Raw genomic sequence first — 24,479 nt, 5'->3', positions numbered from 1 at the left:
CTGCTAGCTCTGTCTCTCTGCAATGGTGCTACTAGGCCAGGCTAGGCCTGCAGTATGGTTGGAGACACATCACAGTGAATCCAATCACTCATGTCAACAACAGTCTGATCCCAGACCAGCTCTTGGGGGGCTGGCTGTTCCGGTAGTCAGTGTGTCAGGATGTAAGTTCCTCTGGGATCTGAGGTTCCCAGATCACCTCTTGGGGGGCTGGCTTAGGGGCTCGCTGTTCCGGTAGTTAATGTGTCAGGATGTAAGTTCCTCTGGGAACCTCTGATCCCAGACCAGCTCTTGGGGGCCTGGTTGGCTGGATGTTTCAGCACCAGTGTGTACAACAGGATGTAAGTTAATCCACGTCGACACACTGGTCTGTCTCCTGCAGGGAGAATGAGACATAGGGTGCATCCCAAATGGCTCCCTATTTACTATATAGTGCCCTGCTTAGACATACAGAGTGAGACATACACTACAGCCCAGTCCCTAGTGGTTCTGAATGGTCCATTTGACCCACTCACAGTCCAGTGGTGGTGAGAGAGAGTTCTACAGAACTACCCCACATTCCACTTGTAGAGCTTTTCGACAACAATTCCAACGTCCTGCTGCTCATGTTAGGCCATGTACAGGATAGAGGGAAGATGACTTCCCTCCAGGTGGACTGGTTGGTGTCGTTACCTTATCACGCAGATGATGCTCGGCCGCGTCAATGTTCAATGGGTCATCAAAGTTAAGTAGATCCTGAGGGAAATGAGAGAGCGACAAAGAGAGACAGCGGAAGTTTACAAAAAAGCTGTTTAAATAAACAACAACCTGCTAACCAAGATTAAAACAAACAACCACTTGCCAGACTATTAGGTTTGTTGTTGTCTGATACTAACTGACAAAGTAGTGTAATAATCCTGTTGCCATAGAGACTGTGTGCATGGCGAGCGAGGTGCATTGTGTTATTAGGGAGATAAAATGGCGGCTAGGCCTGTGTGGCGAGCGCCTCACTTCCTGATTAAAAGCTACGCCTCAGGGCATGACTGAGCATCAGGCTGCAGCACCACCAGAGTCCGTCCAATATATCGGTTCACCGATATTAGTGGCTGAAATTGGCCTTTTACCGATATATTGGTATCGGATGAAAATGTCACAGATAACAGATTTTCAATAAAAATGATGAAAAAAGGACATTTCATGCTTATCTGATCATTTGCGACCATTCTCGTGATGTGTTATTATTTTACAATATAAGAAATAAACATTTTAAGCATATTTCTTGAACAATTTCTCTGTTAGATGGCAATTTGAGAACACGTGGGAAGAAATTACACTTTTTCATTTCCGTGCTGTAAAACAGTGTATCTGCAGAAAAATCTGAATCCGACCAACAACAAAAACATATGAGTCAGTCTCTTATCATTACCGTGGGACGCAGCCAACAAGCAACAGCAGCCATTCCAAAAACACTTAACTCGCAAATTCTCATTTACCCACCTGTATTCTCCTCAAAGTTTACACAAAATGCTTGGGGAATGTTAGGAAACGGGTTTATTTGTTTTTTGAAATAAGAGATTTTAGCATCCTCAGTCTACCTGTTCCTCATATATGGGCATACAGAGCCTTCAGAAAATATTCACACCCGTTGACTTTTTCCACATTTTGTTGTGTTACAGCCTGAACTTAAAATGGATTAAATTCCGTTTTTTTGTCACTGGACTACACGCAAAGTGGAATTATGTTTTTAGTCATTTATAAAAATGTATAAACAAATGAAATGTCTTGAGTCAATAAGTATTCAACCCCTTGGTAATGGCAAACCTAAATAAGTTAATGAGTAAAAATGTGCTTAACAAGTCACATAATAAGTTGCATGGACTCACTTTGTGTGCAATAACAGTGCTAACATGATTTCTGAATGACTACCTCATCTCTGTAACCAACACATATAATTATCTGTAAGGTCCCTCAGCCCTGCAGTGAATTTTAAACACAGATTCTATCACAAAGACTAGAGGTTTTCTAATGCCTAGCAAAGAAGGGCACCTATTGGTAGATGTGTAAATAAAACAACTAATTTGAATATCCCTTTGAGCATAGTGAAGTTATTAATTACACTTTGGATGGTGTGTCATTACACCCAGTCACTACAAAGATACAGGCGTCCTTCCTAACTCAGTTGCCGGAGAGGAAGCAAACCGCTCAGCGATTTAATCATGAGGCCAATGTTGACTTTCAAACAGTTTTTACTTAAATCGGCCTGAAAAGCTATGTCAACACTTTAAAATGTCTGTCTAGTGATGATCAACAACGAACTTGCCATAGCTTGAAGAATAAAAAAATAAAAAAAGTGCAAATATTGTACAATCCAGGTGTGTAAAGCTCTTAGAGACTTACCCAGAAAGACTCACAGCTGTAATCACTACCAAAGGTAATTCTAACATGTATTGACTCAGGGGTGTGAATACTTACTGTATGCAAACTAGATATTTCTGTATTTCACTTCCAATACATTTGCAAAAATGTCTAAAAACATGTTTTCACTTTATCATTATGGGGTATTTAGAGCAGCTGGGCAAGAAAAAAAATCACTTGAATCCATTTTGAATTCAGGCTGTAACAACAAAATGTGGAATAAGTCAAGGGGTATGAATACCTTCTGAAGGCACTGTATACCCTATGTGTTATGGTAATTGCTGTGGCACTGATCTGTCACCTCTGTGTGTTGCTGGTGATAGATCACCCATTACAGAAGGCACTGTACACCAAGAACGAACACATTTTAAGATAATTTTCAAATCAGTTTATTGATTAAAAGGTACTTACGGTAAACAAGGAGTTCAATCCCCAGACTACATCCTGAAAGACACAGAAACAGACAAAAACATAAACATTCATAGACCATCCTGAGACCATTCATAGATCATTCATAGATCATCCATAGACCATCCATCACATTTTATGTACCATTAAAATTGAAACTAAACTAGTCATTAATAACCAGGTCATCGTTGAGCATTTTCATTCCAACAAATTAACAAACAAAATTGTTGAATTCCCCAAATAGATTATAAAGCGGGGTCTTCTATCGTCTCTACAGTCACCATTGTATCTTACGAAGACAGGAACCTTCTGTGAATACGCAAGTGGATTGTCTCTCAGCGCATATTAGGCAAATTTCCTTGATGTTCAAACACTGTGAAGAAGTGATTATGATGGGTATTAATTAGCATATATATTTTGAGGACATTATAAAAGGATACTGGCATTTGTAATTGAGTATCTCAGAGGGGTGTGATTTCATGAATCATAAAGAGATTAATTAATTAAATTAATTAAACAACGTGTAAACAATTACCCTTAATACAGGTAACTGACAAAATAAAGGAAACACCAACAAAGTGTCTTAATAGGGTGTTGGGCCACCATGAATAAGAACAGCTTCAATGCTCCTTGACATATATTCTATAAGTGTCTGAAACTCTATTGGAGGGATGTGACACCATTCTTCCACGAGAATTCCATCATTTGGTGTTTGGTTGATGGTGGTGGAAAACTCTGTCTCAGGCACAGCTCCAGAATCTCCCATGTATTTAATTGGGTTTAGATCTGGTGACAGACGGCCATGGCATATCATTTTTTATTTTACCAGGTAAGTTGACTGAGAACACATTCTCATTCACAGCAACGACCTGGGGAATAGTGACAGGGGAGAGGAGGGATGAATGAGCTAATTGGAATCTGGGGATGATTAGGTGGCCATGATGGTATGAAGGCCAGATTGGGAATTTATCCAGGACACCGGGGTTAACACCCCTACTCTTACGATAAGTGCCATGGGATCTTTAGTGACCACAGAGTGTGAGGACACCCGTGTAACATCCCATCCAAAAGACGGCACCCTACACAGGTCTCCCATCCAGGGACCAACCCTGGTTGGTTACATCGTTTTCATGCTCATCAAACCATTCAGTGACCACTCATAACCTGTTGATGGGGTCATTGTCATCCTATAGGGGCATAGCCATGGTAGTCAAAATAATGGCCTGCCCAGCATTTCTATACATGCATGATGGGATGTTAATTGCTTAATTAACTCAGGAACCACACCTGTGTGAAAGTGCCTGCTTTCAATATACTTTGTATCCATCATTTACTCAAGTGTTTCTATTATTTTGACAGTTACCTGTAGATCTTAATGTATTCATGTATGCTACCTTCACTTCCAGGATGCCAGCACAGACAGAACAAGAAGCCACATGTTTCACCAGATGTAGAAATCTCAAGAATCCGGTTTGAATTTCCCCTCCCCACCAAATATGGTGAGGAGAGGAAGCCCAGTGGCCGGCAGTGGGAGAGTATGGAGCGAGATGGAACTGGGCCAACATTCTGCTGATTTTCTCATCGAAGAAAAGCCCGATGGCAATACAGTTTTCTGTTCTCAAAGCTAGAATCTGTTACGAACAAAGTGCACTAAGTTTTGTATATTTTCCAAAAAAAAAAAAAAAGCCAAACTAAGTTATTGCACACACACAGTTCACAGAGAAGAATATTCCCCAAAGGAAATATGCAAATATACATGCCAGAACGCGCCACTAGGATCGGCACTAGCTGTCATAGACTTGTCACACATGCAGGGCAGGATGAGAGTCTCAATAAGAACAAGAAAACATGACTGTTAATGGATACTATCCCTAATGGGGTTTTCTAATGGTAATAGATACACATTAAAACAGATATACGCCTCGCAGAAAACAAAGGCAATGAGCCAAATTTACTCTTATCACTTAGCCATTTCTTTATAAAACAAAGTGTGGTCCCATCAAAGAGCAGGACACAGTGAAGATGGGCCGATAAAACAGACATGGAATAAAACAACAAAGAATGTTTTCCAGGGTTGTGATGCAAACTGCTGTCAGACGCAATGATTGAAAGTTGGTGGAATTGCATTTAAATGAAATGGTCAATACCTGTCTCTACAGGACGTGCCCTCTATCTTATTTCTCTAACGAGATCCAGCTCTTGACCTTGAAAATACCATTGTGCATAATAAACCTGCAGTTGACTTTCCTTACCAAGATCTGTGGTTTGATTCTAATTTGTATTTTTATTTATTATGGATCCCCATTAGCTGCTGCCAAGGCCAAAGCTACTCTTCCTGGTGTCCAGCAAAATTAAGGTAGTTTATACAATTTTAAAAACATTACAATACATTCACAGATTTCACAACACACTGTGTGCCCTCAGGCCGCCACTCCACCACTACCACATATCTACAGTACTAAATCCATGTGTACGTGTGTAGTGCGTATGTTATTGTGTGTGTGTGTGTGTGTGTGTTTGTTCCATAAGGTGTATTTTTATCGTTTTTTTAAATAACATTTTACTGCTTGCATCAGTTACTTGATGTGGAATAGAGTTCCATGTAGTCATGGCTCTATGTCGTACTGTGCGCCTCCCATAGTCTGTTCTGGACTTGGGGACTGTGAAGAGACCTCTGGTGGCATGTCTTGTGGGGTATGCATGGGTGTCTGAGCTGTGTGCTAGTAGTTCAAAACAGACAGCTCGGTGCATTCAACATGTTAATACCGCTCATCAATCCAATTAGTGATGAGGTCAATCTCTCCTCCACTTTGAGCCAGGAGAGATATTAGTTATCTGTGTACATTCAAGAGACAGCCATGCTGCCCTGTTCTGAGCCAATTGCAATTTTCCTAAGTCCGTTTTTAGTCTAGGTGCGACAAAACTAGGGCCTGTAGGACCTGCCTTGTTGATAGTGCTGTTAAGAAGGTAAAGCAGCACTTTATTATGGACAGACTTCTCCCCATCTTAGCTACTGTTGTATCAATATGTTTTGACCATGACAGTTTACAATCCAGGGTTACTCCAAGCAGTTTAGTCACCTCCACATGCTCAATTTCCACATGATTTATTCCAAGATTTAGTTGAGGTTTAGGGTTTAGTGAATGATTTGTCCCAAATACAATGCTTTTATTTAGGACTAACTTATTCCTTGCCACCAACTCTGAAACTAACTGCAACTCTTTAAGTGTTGCAGATGTTTCAGTCGCTGTAGTAGCTGACGTATAGTGTTGAGTCTTCCGCATACATAAACACACTGGTTTTACTCAAAGCCAGTGGCATGTCATTAGTAAAGATTGAAAAAAGTAATGGGCCTAGACATCTGCCCTGGGGAATTCCTGATTCTACCTGGATTATGTTGGAGAGGCTTCCATTACAAAAACACCCTCTGTGTTCTGTTAGACAGGTAACTCTTAATCCACAATATAGCAGGGGGTGTAAAGCCGTAACACATACGTTTTTCCACCAGCAGATTATGATCAATAATGTCAAAAGCCGCACTGAAGTCTAAGAAAACAGCCCCAACAATCTTTATATCATCAATTTCTCTCAGCCAATCATCAGTCATTTGTGTAAGTGCTGTGCTTGTTGAATGTCCTTCCCTATAAGCATGCTGAAAGTTCGTCAATTTGTTTACTGTAAAATAGCATTGTATCTCGTCGAACACAATTTTTTCCCAAAAGTTTACTGCGGGTTGGTAACAGGCTGATTGGTCGGTTATTTGAGCCAGTAAAGGGTGCTTGACCATTCTTCGGTAGCGGAATATTCTAATGCAGACCCACAGCTTGATGTAGGTTAGCTAGAGCATGGTCAATAACTAAACTCAGGCGTAGTGGCCTACTGTACCACTTGTTAAGAATGCACTGTCCATTAGAAACCCTATCTGTACTGAATGATGAATAAGAGACCCAACAACACATGAATAGCTAAGAAGACAGTCAGTCACCTGTCCTTGCTCTCTATCCTTGACATTACGAAGGTGATATCTTACAGGAAAACTAACCCACAAAAGGCTCCATAACGCCACACAGCTGAGGGCTATGGGACTTATCCACCAACTAAACTAGATGTTTCAAGCCTTCTCTTGCTTGTGATTGCACTTAGCCTTCCTATACCACTCAGTTTGTTAAACAGGACTCTCCACTGGTTCAAAGAGGACTGAATCTATGGATACAGTATGTAACTATTGATCAGATCTGACTGCAACTACCAAAGAGCACCCCCCCACAAAGCGATAGCAGTCTATTTTTAAGTGAGTAGTAAGCTTTGTGAGATTGAGGGGGAGAACATGTGGGGGAGGAAGAATGAAGACTATTAAAGAGAAATGAGGACATGTTATGTTGGTAGAAGTTAGTTTTGGGCATGTCACTGGAGGTGAGTAGGATGGATAGACAAATGATTAAAAACTCCTCTTTTGTCAGGCTGCCAATTCAAAATGAGTCAAGCCCTGTGTGTGTGTGTGTGAGTGAGTGAGTGTGTGTGTGTGTGTGTGTGTGTGTGTGTGTGTGTGTGTGTGTGTGTGTGAGTGAGTGAGTGAGTGAGTGAGTGAGTGAGTGAGTGAGTGAGTGAGTGAGTGAGTGAGTGAGAGAGAGAGACTGAGCGAGAGAGTAAATGGCTAAACATGTAGGTGTGTGCCTATGTTTATCTATTGACACATGTTTTGTGCCTGAGTGAATGTGTGTGTGTGTGTGTGTGTGTTTGGGCTGCCTAGTGGAAGAGGAGAGAGATGAGAGGTGACAGTAGCTGTGTGGGTTGGAGCTGTGCTGCACAGTAGAGGTGACAGGAGCTGACAGTGAAGAGACAGGACATCGTCACCCTCTCGAACACACACACGCAATGCACTAATCTACACACCCACTCATTTGACATACACTTATCATAGAGAATGCCCCGGGCCAGGTTCTAACATACAAAAAAGCCTCACATTTTTTTACAATATAGGTTACTTCTGTCTACTGCAACTCACTGCTGAAAGGCACAGTACATTCAGAAATAAAAATGCAGAAAGCTGAATCTTCGGTTGATGCCAGTGATACATTACCCACAAACCACACACACTTCATGACAACCACTGAAATGGACCGCAGAGCGTCCGGCCAGCTAGGGAATACAGTCTCCATTGTCAGATTGTGGAGATTTGGAAAGGCACACACCTGTCTATATAAGGTCCCACAGTTGACAATATATGTCAGAGCAAAAACCAAGCCATGAGGAATTGTCTATAGAGCACGGAGACAGGATTGAGTTGAGGCACAGATCTGGGGAAGGGTACCCAGAAATGTCTGCAGCATCGAAGGTCCCCAAGAACACAGCGACCTCCATCATTCTCTCTGTAAAGTGTGTAAGCTGGATCAATCCCTCGCAGGTGGGAAAACAAAAGCTTCGTATCCAGAGAGCGCTTGACATTTGGAGCGATAGTCACTAAATGTTCTTGAATCTTAGGTTCAGAGAGAAGAGAGAGTACCAGTGATGCATACTGTATTGATTGGTGGGAGTAGGGTTGCAAAGGGAGGGTATACAACTGGAAACTTTTGAAGTTTACCAGTAACCTACCAGAACTTCGGTAACTTTCAAGGAATATATGCAATTTTATCAGATGGCATCTAGTGGCCTTTTTGAATACTTCAGATTATCACATTGGCCTAATTATCTCTGGCCCTCTGTGTGGCCTTATCACATGTCAAATATAGATTTTAAAATCTAATATGATATATAAAAAAAGCTTGAGGGTTTCAGCATGAAAAACCCTTTATGTATTTTTTTTACACACTTATTTATATCACTATGTCAATACGTCTTTGTTGTAAATGTTAATTTACAGAGTTAATTGAAACATTTGTTGAAAATAATGGCATTGTTCAATGTATGGTTTTTTCATTCATTAGGATTCTCTTGAACCACATGGTCTATCCACTAGAAAGTAATGGACAATATGGACACAGATATAAAAAATGAATACTATATATCAGGGGTTGGCAACTAGATTCAGCCGTGGGCCGATTTTTGTCTGAGAGCCGGAAAATAATTACAATAATTAGTACACTGCAAATTGACCACAACTAAGCCCAAAAAGAGATTGTAAACTCAGCTTATTTTCAGCAAACTTAACATGTGTAAATATTTGTATGAACATAACAAGATTCAACAACTGAGACATAAAATGAACAAGTTCCACAGACATGTGACATACAGAAATTGAATAATGTGTCCCTGAACAAAAGGAGGGGACACAAAATCAAAAGTTACAGTCAGTATCTGGTGTGGCCACCAGCTGCATTAAGTACTGCAGTGCAACTCCTCTTCATGGACTGCACCAGACATGCCAGTTCTTGCTGTGAGATGTTACCCCACTCTTCCACCAAGGCACCTGCAAGTTCCAGGACATTTCTGGGGGGGAATGGCCCTAGCCCTCACCCTCTGATCCAACAGGTCCCAGACGTGCTCAATGGGATTGAGATCCGGGCTCTTCACTGGCCATGGCAGAACACTGACATTCCTGTCTTGCAGGAAATCACGCACAGAATGAGCAGTATGGCTGGTGGCATTGTCATGCTGGAGGGTCATGTCAGGATGAGCCTGCAGGAAGGGTACCACATGAGGGAGGAAGATGTTTTCCCTGTAATGCACAGCGTTGAGATTGCCTGCAATGACAACAAGCTCAGTCCGATGATGCTGTGACACACCGCCCCAGACCATGACGGACTCTCCACTTCCAAATCGATCCCGCTCCAGAGTACAGGTCTTGGTGTAACGCTCATTCCTTCGACGATAAACGCGAATCCGACCATCACCCCTGGTGAGACAAAACCGCGACTCGTCAGTGAAGAACACTTTTTGCCAGTCCTGTCTGGTCCAGCTACGGTGGTTTTGTGCCCATAGGTGACGTTGTTGCCGGTGATGTCTGGTGAGGACCTGCCTTACAACAGGCCTACAAGCCCTCAGTCCAGCCTCTCTCAGCCTATTGCGGACAGTCTGAGCACTGATAGAGGGATTGTGCGTTCCTGGTGTAACTCGGGCAGTTGTTGTTGCCATCCTGTACCCGTCCCGCAGGTCTGCTGTTCGGATGTACCGATCCTGTGCAGGTGTTGTGCTCTGCCACTGCGAGGACGATCAGCTGTCCTTCCTGTCTCACATTACGGACATGGCCACATCTGCAGTCTTCATGACTCCTTGCAACATGCCTAAGGCACGTAAGCATCTTTCTTTTGGTGTTTTTCAGAGTCAGTAGAAAGGCCTCTTTAGTGTCCTAAGTTTTCATAACTAACCTTAATTGCCTACCGTCTGTAAGCTGTTAGTGCCTTAACGACCGTTCCACAGGTGCATGTTCATTAATTGTTTATGGTTCATTGAACAAGCATGGGAAACAGTGTTTAAACCCTTTACAATGAAGATCAGTGAAGTTATTTGGATTTTTACAAATTATCTTTGAAAGACAGGGTCCTGAAAAAGGGACGTTTCTTTTTTTGCAGAGTTTATTTGAAAATAACAAGAATTTCATACCTTGATTACACTGAGACAGTCACGTCTATTTTTGTATTTATGTGTGGAATACTTGGTGAACAGATTTCCTAAATGAAACAATTATTTTTGCAGATTTGAGTATTTTTGACCAAAAACAAAACAATTATTTTGTTGCCAAAAACCACAATGTACCTAACAAGACAATGTTGTTAGTGTGTGTGTGTGTCAACCAACACCTCCCCACCCACACAGTAGTTAATAGTCAGGTGCTCACTCTTAGCATTCATCGACCAGGGGACCAGGGACGGGGGATATCAATACCCTGATTGATTAGGCAGGAGGCTGAGGGGCCAGGAGATCCTGGGGCCCATCGAAGGACAGAAACACTGGTATCAATTACACCTGCAGATAGAACGATGGGCTGTCTGTCTGTTATTGTGCAAGGGTAGAAACTGGAGTCTGCAGAGCACAGCCGATAGTCTGGGAACAGGTTTAAGAAATATTTGAGCTGTGCCTTAAGACAATACCTTAAAGGGATTAAAGGGAAAGGGGGGATACCTAGTCAGTTGTACAACTGAATGAGTTCAACTGAAATGTGTCTTCCCGCATTTAACCCAACCCCTCTGAATCAGAGGTGCGGGGAAGCTAGCTCAAATTTTTTTTGTTGCTTTTATGTGATGTTGTTCATTTGATAATCAAAGGCAATCCAGGTTCCCATTCACATTCCTCTAATGAGACATTTAAGGGAAAAAAATTATGAAACTAGCATAGAAATAAAATTACTTCCTGTTTTGGCCAGTACTGTTTGTCATAGGAGGAAGACAGAACAGAGAGAAGAGGACAGGAGGACACGAGAGGATAGGAGGAGATCCAGACATCTTTATCTATCCAGGCTACAGAAACCGATAACTCTTTTTATAGGCTTGTGTTTGAGAGAAGGCTTTCAGAGGCTGATTGGCCATTGGTCACCGTCTGAGGATTGGATGATCGAGTCGCTTTTGTTTCGCTCACTCCACTTCAAGGTTGATGACAATGAAATCCATAATCCTTCCCCAGCAACAGACTCACATGATGTTCTAGAGGAGTTTGGGAAAAGAAGGACTGGTACAGTCACTTCTCGTCTCTGTTTAATGTGTATCCTGTGAGAAAGACGAGAGAGACCGAGCGAGAGAAAGAGAGAGCGAGAGAGGCTGTGTCTAGACTTCGGAAAACGTCATGCATCTACACCTACATGTAAATGTGTCTAGTGTGTCCTGATTCCCTTTTCCCGCGCTATATTCAAATGCCAGTATACATTCTATAAATGGTGGAATAGGCTAAATATGATAATAACACAACAACTGATGGCAGTAGCTAACTACTGGAGCTAACTATAGGTAGCAAGCAACGCTAAAAGGGATTGCAAACGGGTCAGCATAACTCTAGCCAAGCAAAAACATAAAAAAAAAATAATAATAGTAGCTAGCTGGCTAGCATTTAAGAGACAAGCAAACACGTTCCTCACACGCTAGTGGGGTATTTCCTCCAACGTTTTAATGAAAAGGTGCCTCTTAGTCCCAAAACACACGAGGAGACTTGTGGGAGGAGTGTTGATGACGTAGCCCACTGTATGTGCTTTCGGTAGCCTGATTGTGTCCAGACTGAGGAGAAATCCACACACAATGCATCCCTGACCACCTGCTGGCCAGACAGATCTGAACACAATCAGACCACAAAGCAACTTTCGAGCATCTAGACGTGTCTTTTTTCAGTGCGATCTTCCTATTCTGACACATATTTCTTACAGATCACACAGACCCACAAATAATTTGAAAACAKATCAAACATTGATAAACTCCCATATCTGTTAGGTGAACTACAATGTGCAGTCACAGCAGAAAGATGTGTGACCCGTTGCCATGAGAAAAGGGCAACCAGTGGAGCACAAACAACATTGTAAGTACAACCTATATTTATCTGTTTATTTATTTTCCCTTTCATACTTCAACTATTTGCACATTGTTACAACACTGCACATAGCCAATAATATAACAAATACAATTTTATTTTATTTGTCACATACACATGGTTAGCAGATGTTAATGCGAGTGTAGCGAAATGCTTGTGCTTCTAGTTCCGACAATGCAGTAATAACCAACGAGTAATCTAACCTAACAATTCCACAACTACTACCTTATACACACAAGTGTAAAGGGATAAAGAATATGTACATAAAGATATATGAATGAGTGATGGTACAGAACGGCATAGGCAAGATGCAGTAGATGGTATAGAGTACAGTATATACATATGAGATGAGTAATGTAGGGTATATAAACATAAAAGTGGCATAGTTTAAAGTGGCTAGTGATACATGTATTACATAAAGATGGCAAGATGCAGTAGATGATATAGAGTACAGTATATACATATACATATGAGATGAGTAATGTAGGGTATGTAAACATTATATTAAGTGGCATTGTTTAAAGTGGCCAGTGATACATTTTTACATAAATTTCCATCAATTCCCATTATTAAAGTGGCTGGAGTTGAGTCAGTATGTTGGCAGCGGCCACTAAATGTTAGTGGTGGCTGTTTAACAGTCTGATGGCCTTGAGATAGAAGCTGTTTTTCAGTCTCTCGGTCCCTGCTTTGATCTCGCCTTCTGGATGATAGCGGGGTGAACAGGCAGTGGCTCGGGTGGTTGTTGTCCTTGATGATCTTTATGGCCTTCCTGTGACATCGGGTGGTGRAGGTGTCCTGGAGGGCAGGTAGTTTGCCCCCGGTGATGCGTTGTGCAGACCTCACTACCCTCTGGAGAGCCTTACGGTTGTGGGCGGAGCAGTTGCCGTACCAGGCGGTGATACAGCCCGACAGGATGCTCTCGATTGTGCATCTGTAGAAGTTTGTGAGTGCTTTTGGTGACAAGCCGAATTTCTTCAGCCTCCTGAGGTTGYAGAGGCGTTGCTGCGCCTTCTTCACAACGCTGTCTGTGTGGGTGGACCAATTCAGTTTGTCCGTGATAACATTTGAAATGTCTATATTATTTTAAAACTTGTGAGTGTAATGTTTACTTTTGGCAATGCAAACTTGTTTCCCATGCCAATTAAGTCCTTTGAATTTAATGAGAGAGAGATAGAGAGACACACCTGGTAGTCCCATCCACCAAACTTCCAAGTGTGAAACAGAGAATAGACTCAGGGGGTATGCTGATTTGGTATAGAGAAGACCTAACCCACTATATTAAATTAGTCAAACAGGAGCATTTTACCTCTGGCTTGAAATTAAAAAGGAAATGATCTCTACAGAGAAAAATGTCCTCCTGTGTGCTACCTATATTCCCCCAATAGAATCCCCATACCCCATACTAATGATGACAGCTTCTTCATCCTAGATGGGGAGATCATTCACTTCCAGGCCCAGAGACATGTACTAGTCTGTGGCGACCTAAATGCCAGAACTGGACAAGAACTTGACACTCAGCACACAGGGGGGACAAACACCTACCTGGAGGTGACAGCATTCCCTCTCCAATATACCCCCCTAGACACAACTACGACAAAACAACCAACAAAAACTCTTGCAGCTTTGTCGCACGCTTGGTCAATGGTAGGCTTCGAGGGGACTCCATCGGTAGGTACACCTGCAGCTCATCCCTTTGCAGAAGTAATGTAGATTACTTTATCACTGACCTCAACCCAGAGTCTCCCAGAGGGTTCAGTCAGCCCACTGACACTATCAGATCACAGCAAAATCACAGTCTACTTGAACAGAGCAATACTCAATCTTGAGGCATCAAAGCCAGAGGAACTGCACAATGTTAAGGAATGCTATAGATGCAAGGAAAGTAGTGTAGAAACCTACCCAAAAACAATTAGGCAACAACTAATTCAATCCATTTTAGACAACTTCCAGGACAAAACATTTCACTGTAATTGTGAAGGTGTAAACTTAGCAGTAGAAAGCCTAAACAGTATATTTGACCTTTCTGCTTCCCTATCAAAAATAAATAAATTCAAGCAGACAACCTAAAAAATTTAACAACAATGACAAATGGTTTGATGAAGGCAATAAGCTAACATAGAAATTGAAAAACCTATCCAACCAAAAACAGAGATGCAGAAAACCCTGGCCTACACCTTCACTATTGTAAAACACAAAAACATTACAGAAATACACTAAGAAAAAAGAAGGAACAGTACATCAGAAACCAGCTCAATGTAATTGAAGAAGCCACAGAATCTATAGAAAATCAGAATACACTAAACCAGTGGTTCCCAAACTTTTACAGTCCCGTACCTCTTCAAACATTCAACCTCCAGCTGCGTACCCCCTGTAGCACCAGGGTCAGCGCACACTCAAATGTATTTTTTCTCCATCATTGTAAGCCTGCCACACACACACACTATACATTTATTAAACATAAGAATGTGTGTGAGTTTTGGTCACAACCCGGCTCCTAGGAAGTGACAAAGAGCTCTTATAGGACCAAGACACAAATAATAATAATCAATAATATTGCACTTTATTTAGACATCTTACATCTTGTTCATCTAAAATGGTGAATAACTCACTACAGGTTAATGAAAAGGGTGTGCTTGAAAGGATTCTCATAACTCTGCAATGTTGGGTTGTATTGGAGAGAGTCTCAGTCTTAAATCCTTTTCCACACACAGTCTGTGCCTGTATTTAGTTTTCATGCTAGCGAGGGCCGAGAATCCACTCTCACATAGGTACGTGGTTGCAAAGGGCATCAGTGTCTTAACTGCGCGATTTGCCAAAGCAGGAAACTGAGTGCAGCCCTATCCAAAATTCTGCCAGTGGCTTTCGATTAAATTTAATTTTCACAGAACCGCTTGTTGCAATTTCGATGAGGCAACTCTTGTTCAGATATTGGTAAGAGGACTGGAGGCAGGGCATGAAAAAGATAACAAATTCAGTTGTCTGTGTCATCCGTTTCGGGAAAGTACCTGTGTAATTGCGCACCCAGCTCACTCAGGTGCTTCGCTATATCACATTTGACATTGTCCGTAAGCTTAAGTTCATTTGCACACAAAAAATCATACAATGATGGAAAGACCTGTGTGTTGTACTTATTAATGTAGACAGAGAAGAGCTCCAACTTCTTAATCATAGCCTCAATTTTGTCCCGCACATTGAATATAGTTGCGGAGAGTCCCTGTAATCCTAGATTCAGATCATTCAGGCGAGAAAAAACATCACCCAGATAGGCCAGTCGTGTGAGAAACTCATCATCATGCAAGAGGTCAGACTTGTGAAAGTTATGTTTAGTAAAGAAAACTTTAAGGTCGTCTCTCAATTTTAAAAAAAAGTGTCAATACTTTGCCCATTGATAACCAGCGCTCTTCTGTATGTTGTAAAAGCGTTACATGGTCGCTGCCCATATCATTGCATAATGCAGAAAATACGAGAGTTCAGTGGCCAAGCTTTACAAAGTTAACCATTTTCACTGTAGTGTCCAAAACGTCTTTCAACCTGGCAGGTATTCCCTTGGCAGCAAGAGCCTCTCAGTGGATGCTGCAGTGTTTTTTTATTTTTTATTTCACTTTTATTTAACCAGGTAAGCAAGTTGAGAACAAGTTCTCATTTACAATTGCGACCTGGCCAAGATAAAGCAAAGCAGTTCGACACATACAATAGAGTTACACATGGAGTAAAAATAAACATACAGTCAATAATACAGTAGAAAAAAAAGTCTATATACAATGTGAGCAAATAGGGTGAGATAAGGGAAGTAAAGGCAAAAAAAGGCCATGGTGGCGAAGTAAATACAATATAGCAAGTAAAACACTGGAATGGTAGATTTGCAGTGGAAGAATGTGCAAAGTAGGAGCAAAATAAATAAATAAATACAGTAGGGGAAGAGGTAGTTGTTTGGGCTAAATTATAGATGGGCTATGTACAGGTGCAGTAATCTTTGAGCTGCTCTGACAGCAGGTGCTTAAAGCTAGTGAGGGAGATAAGTGTTTCCAGTTTCAGAGATTTTTGTAGTTCGTTCCAGTCATTGGCAGCGGAGAACTGGAAGGAGAGGCGGCCAAAGGAGGTGTTGGCTTTGGGGGTGACCAGAGAGATATACCTGCTGGAGCGCGTGCTACAGGTGGGTGCTGCTATAGTGACCAGCGAGCAGAGATAAGGGGGGACTTTACCTAGCAGGGTCTTGTAGATGACCTGGAACCAGTGGGTTTGGCGACGAGTATGAAGTGAGGGCCAGCCAACGAGAGCGTACAGGTCGCAGTGGTGGGTAGTATATGGGGCTTTGGTGACAAAACGGATGGCACTGTGATAGACTGCATCCAATTTTTTGAGTAGGGTATTGGAGGCTATTTTGTAAATGACATCGCCGAAGTCGAGTATCGGTAGCATGGTCAGTTTTACGAGGGAATGTTTGGCAGCATGAGTGAAGGATGCTTTGTTGCAAAATAGGAAGCCAATTCTAGATTTAACTTTGGATTGGAGATATTTGTGAGTCTGGAAGGAGAGTTTACAGTCTAACCAGACACCTAGGTATTTGTAGTTGTCCACATATTCTAAGTCAGAACCGTCCAGAGTAGTGATGCTGGACGGGCTGGCAGGCGCAGGCAGCGATCGGTTGAATAGCATGCATTTAGTTTTACTTAAGAGCAGTATTTAAGAGCAGTTGGAGGCCACGGAATGAGAGTTGTATGGCATTGAAGCTCGTCTGGAGGTTTGTTAACACAGTGTCCAAAGAAGGGCCAGAAGTATACAGAATGGTGTCATTTGCGTAGAGATGGATCAGAGACTCACCAGCAGCAAGAGCGACATCATTGATGTATACAGAGAAGAGAGTTGGCCCAAGAATTGAACCCTGTGACACCCCCATAGAGACTGCCAGAGGCCCGGACAACAGGCCCTCCGATTTGACACACTGAACTCTATCAGAGAAGTAGTTGGTGAACCAGGCGAGGCAATCATTTGAGAAACCAAGGCTATCGAGTCTGCCGATGAGGATGTGGTGATTGACAGAGTCGAAAGCCTTGGCCAAGTCAATGAATACGGCTGCACAGTATTGTTTCTTATCGATGGCGGTTAAGATATCGTTTAGGACCTTGAGCGTGGCTGAGGTGCACCCATGACCAGCTCTGAAACCAGATTGCATAGCGGAGAAGGTGCGGTGGGATTCGAAATGGTCGGTAATCTGTTTGTTGACTTGGCTTTTGAAGACCTTAGAAAGGCAGGGTAGGATAGATATAGGTCTGTAGCAGTTTGGGTCAAGAGTGTCCCCCCCTTTGAAGAGGGGGATGACTGCAGCTGCTTTCCAATATTTGGGAATCTCAGATGACACGAAAGAGAGGTTGAACAGGCTAGTAATAGGGGTTGCAACAATTTCGGCAGATCGTTTTAGAAAGAAAGGGTCCAGATTGTCTAGCCGGCTGATTTGTAGGGGTCCAGATTTTGCAGCTCTTTCAGAACATCAGGTGATTGAATTTGGGAGAAGGAAAAATGGGGAAGGCTTGGACGAGTTGCTGTGGGGGGTGCAGTGCTGTTGACCGGGGTAGGGGTAGCTAGGTGGAAAGCATGGCCAGCCGTAGAAAAATGCCTATTGAAATTCTCAATTTTAGTCGATTTATCGGCGGTGACAGAGTTTCCTATCCTCAGTGCAGTTGGCAGCTGGGAGGAGGTGTTCTTATTCTCCATGGACTTTACAGTGTCCCAGAACCTTTTTGAGTTTGTGTTGCAGGAAGCAAATTTCTGTTTATTGGTTTCTAACTTCCCTGAAAAGTTGCATATCACGGGGGCTTTTCGATGCTAATGCAGAACGCCATAGGATGTTTTTGTGTTGGTTAAGGGCAGTCAGGTCTGTAGAGAGCTAAGGGCTATCTATATCTGTTCCTGGTTCTAAATTTTGTGAATGGGGCATGCTTATTTAAGATGGTGAGGAAGGCATTTAAAAAAAATAACCAGGCATCCTCTACTGACGGGATGAGGTCAATATCCTTCCAGGATACCCGGGCCAGGTCGATTAGAAAGGCCTGCTCGCTGAAGTGTTTCAGGGAGCGTTTGACAGTGATGAGTGGAGGTCGTTTGACCGCTGACCCATTACGGATGCAGGGAATGAGGCAGTGATCGCTGAGATCTTGGTTGAAAACAACAGACGTGTATTTAGAGGGCAAGTTGGTTAGGATGATATCTATGAGGGTGCCCGTGTTTACAGCTTTTGGGTGGTACCTGGTAGGTTTATTGATAATTTGTGTGAGATTGAGGGCATCAAGCTTAGATTGTATAGTCTATCCAAGTGGCGTCTGGAGCAACTGCTTGCACACGCGTTACCACTCCACTATGTCTCCCTGTCATGGCTTTTGCGCCATTAGTACAGATACCAACACATCTTGACCATCAAAGTCCATTTGATGTCACCGAGCTGTCCGGTACTTTACAAATATCTTCTCCTGTTGTCCTGGTTTCCAGTTGTTTGCAGAAGAGGATGTCATCCTTAATTGACCGCCCATAAACGTAACGGACATATACCAGGAGCTGTGCCAGGCCCGCCATGTCTGTTGACTCATCCAGCTGTAACGCATATAATTCACTGGCTTGTATGCGAAGCAGTAATTGTTTCAAAACATCTCCTGCCATGTCACTGATGCGTCGTGAAACAGTGTTGTTTGATGAAGGCATTGTTTGTACCGTTTTCTTTGGTCCTTGCGGTAGCAGGAAGAATTAAGTCCTCCACAATAATATGTGGCTTGCCTGTCCTAGCCATTCAGTGGCTCACCATAGTTGCTTCTAGCCCCTTCTTATTAATGATATCTGTGGCTTTTATACATGTCTTACTACTCAAAAGTCGTCTTAATTCTCGCCCAAAAAACTCCCGTGGCTTATCTTCCAAACTGTCATGTTAGGTTTCTAAATGTCTGCGCAAGAGTGAAGGTTTCCCGCGAGAGAGTAACAGTTATTGTGATTGGATGTTAATTATAATTGTATATATCAATGATGCCGCTCTTGCTGCTGGTGATTCCCTGATCCACCTCTACGCACCATTCTGTATACATCTGGCCCCTCTTTGGACACTGTGTTAACTAATCTCCAAACGAGCTTCAATGCCATACAACAGGCCTCCAACTGCTCTTAAACGCTAGTAAAACCAAATGCATGCTTTTCAACCGTTCGCTGCCCGCACCCGCCCGCCCGACTAGCATCACTACCCTGGACGGTTCTGACCTAGAATATGTGGACAACTACAAATACCTAGGTGTCTGGCTAGACTGTAAACTCTCCTTCTAGACTCATATTAAACATCTCCAATACAATATTAAATCTAGAATCGGCTTCCTATTTCGCAACAAAGCCTCCTTCACTCACGCCGCCAAACCCGCCAAGCCCTAGTAAAACTGACTATCCTACCGATCCTCGACTTCGGCGATGTCATCTACAAAATAGCTTCCAATACTCTACTCAGCAAACTGGATGCAGTCTATCACAGTGCCATCCTTTTTGTTACCAAAGCCCCTTTTACCACCCACCACTGCGACCTGTATGCTCTAGTCGGCTGGCCCTCGCTACATATTCGTCGCCAGACCCACTGGCTCCAGGTCATCTATAAGTCTATGCTAGGTAAAGCTCCGCCTTATCTCAGCTCACTGGCCACGATAACAACACCCACCCGTAGCACGCGCTCCAGCAGGTATATCTCACTGGTCATCTCTAAAGCCAACACCTCCTTTGGCCGCCTTTCCTTACAGTTCTCTGCTGCCAGTGACTGGAACAAAAAGCAAAAATCGCTGAAGCTGGAGACTTATATTTCCCTCACTAACTTTAAGCATCAGCTATCTGAGCAGCTAACCGATCGCTGCAGCTGTACATAGTCCATCTGTAAATATCCCAATCAATCTACCTACCTCATCCCCATATTGTTTTTATTTACTTTTCTGCTCTTTTGCACACCAGTATCTCTACTTGCACATCATCATCTGCTCATTTATCACTCCAGTGTTGATCTGCAAAATTGTAATTACTTTGCTACTATGGCCTATTTATTGCCTACCTCCTCACGCCATTTGCACACACTGTATATAGACTTTCTTTTTTTCTATTGTGTTATTGACTGTACGCTTGTTTATTCCATGTGTAACTCTGTGTTGTTGTTTGTGTCGCACTGCTTTGCGTTATCTTGGCCAGGTCGCAGTTGTAAATGAGAACTTGTTCTCAACTAGCTTACCTGGTTAAATAAAGGTGAAATAAAAATAAAATAAAATAAAATTTGACTAGGCTACCTGCATTTGACATTGTGTTGTTATTTAGCTGAAAACTAAATGGTTTAATAAAATAAAAAATAGTAACCTTAATTTAACTAGGCAAGTCAGTTAAGGACAAATTCTATTTACAATAACGGCCTACACCAGCCAAACCCGGACGACGCTGGGCCAGTTGTGCGCCGCCCTATGGGACTCCCAATCAAAGCCGGGTTGTGATACAGCCTGGATTTGAACCAGGGTGTCTGTAGTGAGGCCTGTGGTGTTGATGGTACCCTAAATTAAATGATAAAATATATAGATCACAAATTCAAATTGGTTATACTCTTTAACATTATTTGGAACCAAGGACTGATCACCCCAATCCACAGAAGTGATTGACTAACAAACCTAAATAAAAGCAAAGTCCTCTCATGCTTTGTTGATTTCTTTCCACATGGCCGTGGGGTGAGACAGGGATGCAGCTTGAGCCTCACCCTCTTCAACATATATATCAATGAATTGGCGAGGGCACTAGAACAGTCTGCAGCACCCGGCCTCACCCTACTAGAATCTGAAGTCAAATGTCTACTGTTTGCTGATGATCTGGTGCTTCTGTCCCCAACCAATGAGGGCCTACAGTGGCACCTAGATCTTCTGCACAGATTCTGTAAGACCTGGGCCCTGACAGTAAATCTCAGTAAGACAAAAATAACAGTGTTCCAAAAAATGTCCAGTTACCAGGACCACAAATACAAATTCCAACTAGACACTGTTGCCTTAGAGCACACAAAAGACTATACCTACCTTGGCCTAAACATCAGCACCACAGGTAACTTCCACAAAGCTGCGAATGATCTGAGAGACAAGGCAAGAAGGGCGTTCTATGCCATCAAAAGTAAAACTAACAATGACTCAATAATCCATGCATTCTGGGATTGCTATGAAGTCCAAAAGTTATGGGGGAAGTTAGAAAGTTGGCAGAAGTATTACAATATCAATTTAATTTTAATCTGTCTGCATATTTCAAGACATGACATATGAGGGTGCAGTGAGATACCCGATGGGTTGGACGATACTTTTCTCATCAATCATCTTTAAAAAAGTATACTTTAAAACTGTAAGTCAACCAATCCTCCATCGTTAACACAATGGAAAGGTCAAATGCTTTATTATCTAAATGTTAAAGTGTGTGGGCGACGGAAAGAAACAAAATGGTGCAGTTTGAGGCCATGTGACAGAGTGATGCGGGCTCTGGACATGGGGGAGTGAACAGGTGGTTCTGGGCAGGGGTGAATTATGGGCCAGCTACTGGTAGCTGATAGAGAGCTTGTTCCTACGGGCCAGCTACTGGTAGCTGATAGAGAGCTTGTTCCTACGGGCCAGCTACTGGTAGCTGATAGAGAGCTTGTTCCTACGGGCCAGCTACTGGTAGTTAATAGAGAGAACTTGCTTTCATTGTAGTGAGATGATACTCAGTCCAATGTATTACACCTCCCTCGAGGAGACTGCTGGAGGAAGGCAGAAATAAGACTCTCCTAACTACCTTTGTGGATTATCCACAAGGCATGCTCAGCATAATACTAGCAAGTAATGACTCCGATGAATAACAAGCACCCTCATATATGCCTACTGACTAGCGTGTGCAAAAAGAGACGATGGCTATGTCTGAAATCTGTCTTACATACATACTATTTACTAAAACGACATGCTGTGTAATAATTGTACTACATAATATTTAGAAAAGCACTGTTTAGTAAAAACGAAAGCAGAAACAAATAACATACTAGGCTCATCCATACTGAGAATGCCTCATTAATGCACAATTGTGTTGATTCCTTCCATTCGTAAATCCTGGCATATAAAGCAAGCTCAATTTAAACAATTTCACATACTTTAAAAGTCTGTTTTTGCATACCCAAAATCCAGACTATTTAGAACACAAGTACGAGTATTCAGACACAGCCACGGTCTCCTTACGTCGCTGTCTCACTACGGCCAATAAAGTAGGCTAGACCTAGTCTACGTCCCAAATGGTACTCTATTCCCTATATATTGCAGTACTTTAAGGCCTATGGGCCCTGGTAAACAGTAGTGCTCTAAAGGAATAGGCCGTCATTTGGAAAGCAGACCTTGTGCAGCAGCAGATTGCCTCAATTACTAGGCTGCCTAATTTACACGCAAAATCACAGCTGTCCCGTCGAATGAGCCTGAACAGGCCAGGCAGCCAACCATCACCTTAGGTACTGACTGACTTAAATCACTTCCTCCCTCTGCCTGACAGCAGCAGTACAGGAGCCTAATGCCTAATGATTACAATCTTCTCCTCAGAACTGATATTAGTATTACTCCTCCTGTCAATGGCGTACCACGCCCCCCCCCGGCGGTACCGGTGCATCAAGTCTGGAACCAACAGGACCCTGAACAGCTTCTATCCCCAAGCCATTAGACTGCCAAATAGCTACCCAGACTATCTGCATGGACCATTTTTACTTCACTGCCTAAAGTCAGATGCTATCCTTCTTACACACCTTAGCTAAGCTATAGTAGTATACTGCCAGCTATCCAACTGCTGTCCATAGTCCAACTACTATTTTACACCAATATGGGTGAAACCCTTTCCCACAGCGTTGAGACTGCAGAAATATCTGGATGTTATCACAGTATGAAGACTAACTGAGCCAGGTTAATGAGGATACCTTAATATCAATTGCTTTTGAAACAGTCTCACTCCACACTGTATAGTAACCCTGACTGGCTGTGGGTGTAATTGTTAGAGCCCAACCGATATGGGATTTTTGGGTTAGATACCAATTTTAGGGAGGAAAAAGTCGCCAATTACCGATATATTGTTTTTCAGAGGTGGACTGAAAAACATACCTTATGTTGGATCGCGTGTGCACTTAAGTTGAAAAATGTAGGAGCACACAAAGACATTTAGGAGCACAATGAAAAATATTTGAGGTAATAAAGCTAGAATCGTTCATTTTTCTAGGCGTACTGGTGCTCTGAAATACAAGTTCAAGTTGCACAGCAAAATATTTAGGCACATATGCAAGTAAAATGGTGGCACTGTGGAGCCCTGTAATGTCACCACTAGATGTCAGCATTTTGTATTAGTAGATTCACAACAGTGCTTTACAACAGTCAAAGGTCATGTAAAGAAACACTTTATGGCAACATGGCAATGAGAGCTTGTTATGACCATTCTAATTATACCTCAGGTGGTTGTGACCGGAATGCAACAACCACACGCAAGCTGCTCATTCTGACAATGTTTTCTTACTGAAACCATAATGTCAATTACAGTGTTATCCAATACAAAATGTACTGGCTATATATTTCAACTGCAAATGGCATGCGCTGATGACTGAAAATGTTACTGCAGCAAAAATAGAATGTGATGAGGACAGGGCTGCTTGCTTGGTGAAGTGTACTTTTGATTATTTACCTATTCAAATACGCTGTGGCAAGCTACTCACCGTCAAACCACCATGCCCACTCTGGAAGGCTTACATCGGTAGGCCCATAATATTGGACGATTATATTGGTTGATCGATTTATCTAGTCATCGTTCGCTAAGTAAGACATCGGTTAGCTGAGGGCGTCACGGGGATATCAGAACTGTTAATTACACAAGGAAGCCCTCTCACAGGAACAGAAACAAGAGCGAGTCAGGGAGCATGATGTAGTTAGTAGTCGTGAGCGCGTGCGTGTGTATATGTGTGTGTGTGTAGACCTGGCAGTTGGCTGTATGTAGTGTGGAGATGAGCATGGTGTTGCGTAGCGGGCAAGACGTCCTAACTAACAAGATCCTTATTGGGGTCAGTACAGGGGGCTAGACGTCCTGACTAACAAGATCCTTATTGGGGTCAGTACAGGGGGCTAGACGTCCTGACTAACAAGCTCCTTATTGGGGTCTGTACAGGGGGCAAGACGTCCTAACTAACAAGCTCCTTATTGGGGTCAGTACAGGGGGCTAGACGT

The 24,479-nt window shown here is 42.6% G+C and overlaps 1 protein-coding gene across 3 annotated transcripts in view; it reads right to left on the bottom strand.

The window, feature by feature from the left end:
* Positions 1-24,479, bottom strand: part of LOC111959719 (NEDD8-conjugating enzyme UBE2F-like) — a 97,758-nt gene that overhangs the window by 31,239 nt on the left and 42,040 nt on the right. For all 3 annotated transcript variants that reach the window (XM_023981499.2, XM_023981497.2, XM_023981498.2), the window contains 2 exons: positions 2,803-2,835; positions 670-732 (listed from right to left, as the gene is read on the bottom strand). In XM_023981499.2, the coding sequence (XP_023837267.1) occupies positions 670-732; positions 2,803-2,835 (96 nt within the window). The remainder of the gene's footprint in view (positions 1-669; positions 733-2,802; positions 2,836-24,479) is intronic.

Source organism: Salvelinus sp. IW2-2015, linkage group LG36 (genome assembly GCF_002910315.2).
Source record: "Salvelinus sp. IW2-2015 linkage group LG36, ASM291031v2, whole genome shotgun sequence".
Classification (NCBI taxonomy): Eukaryota; Metazoa; Chordata; class Actinopteri; order Salmoniformes; family Salmonidae; genus Salvelinus; species Salvelinus sp. IW2-2015.
This window is presented reverse-complemented; position numbering and strand designations above follow the sequence as displayed.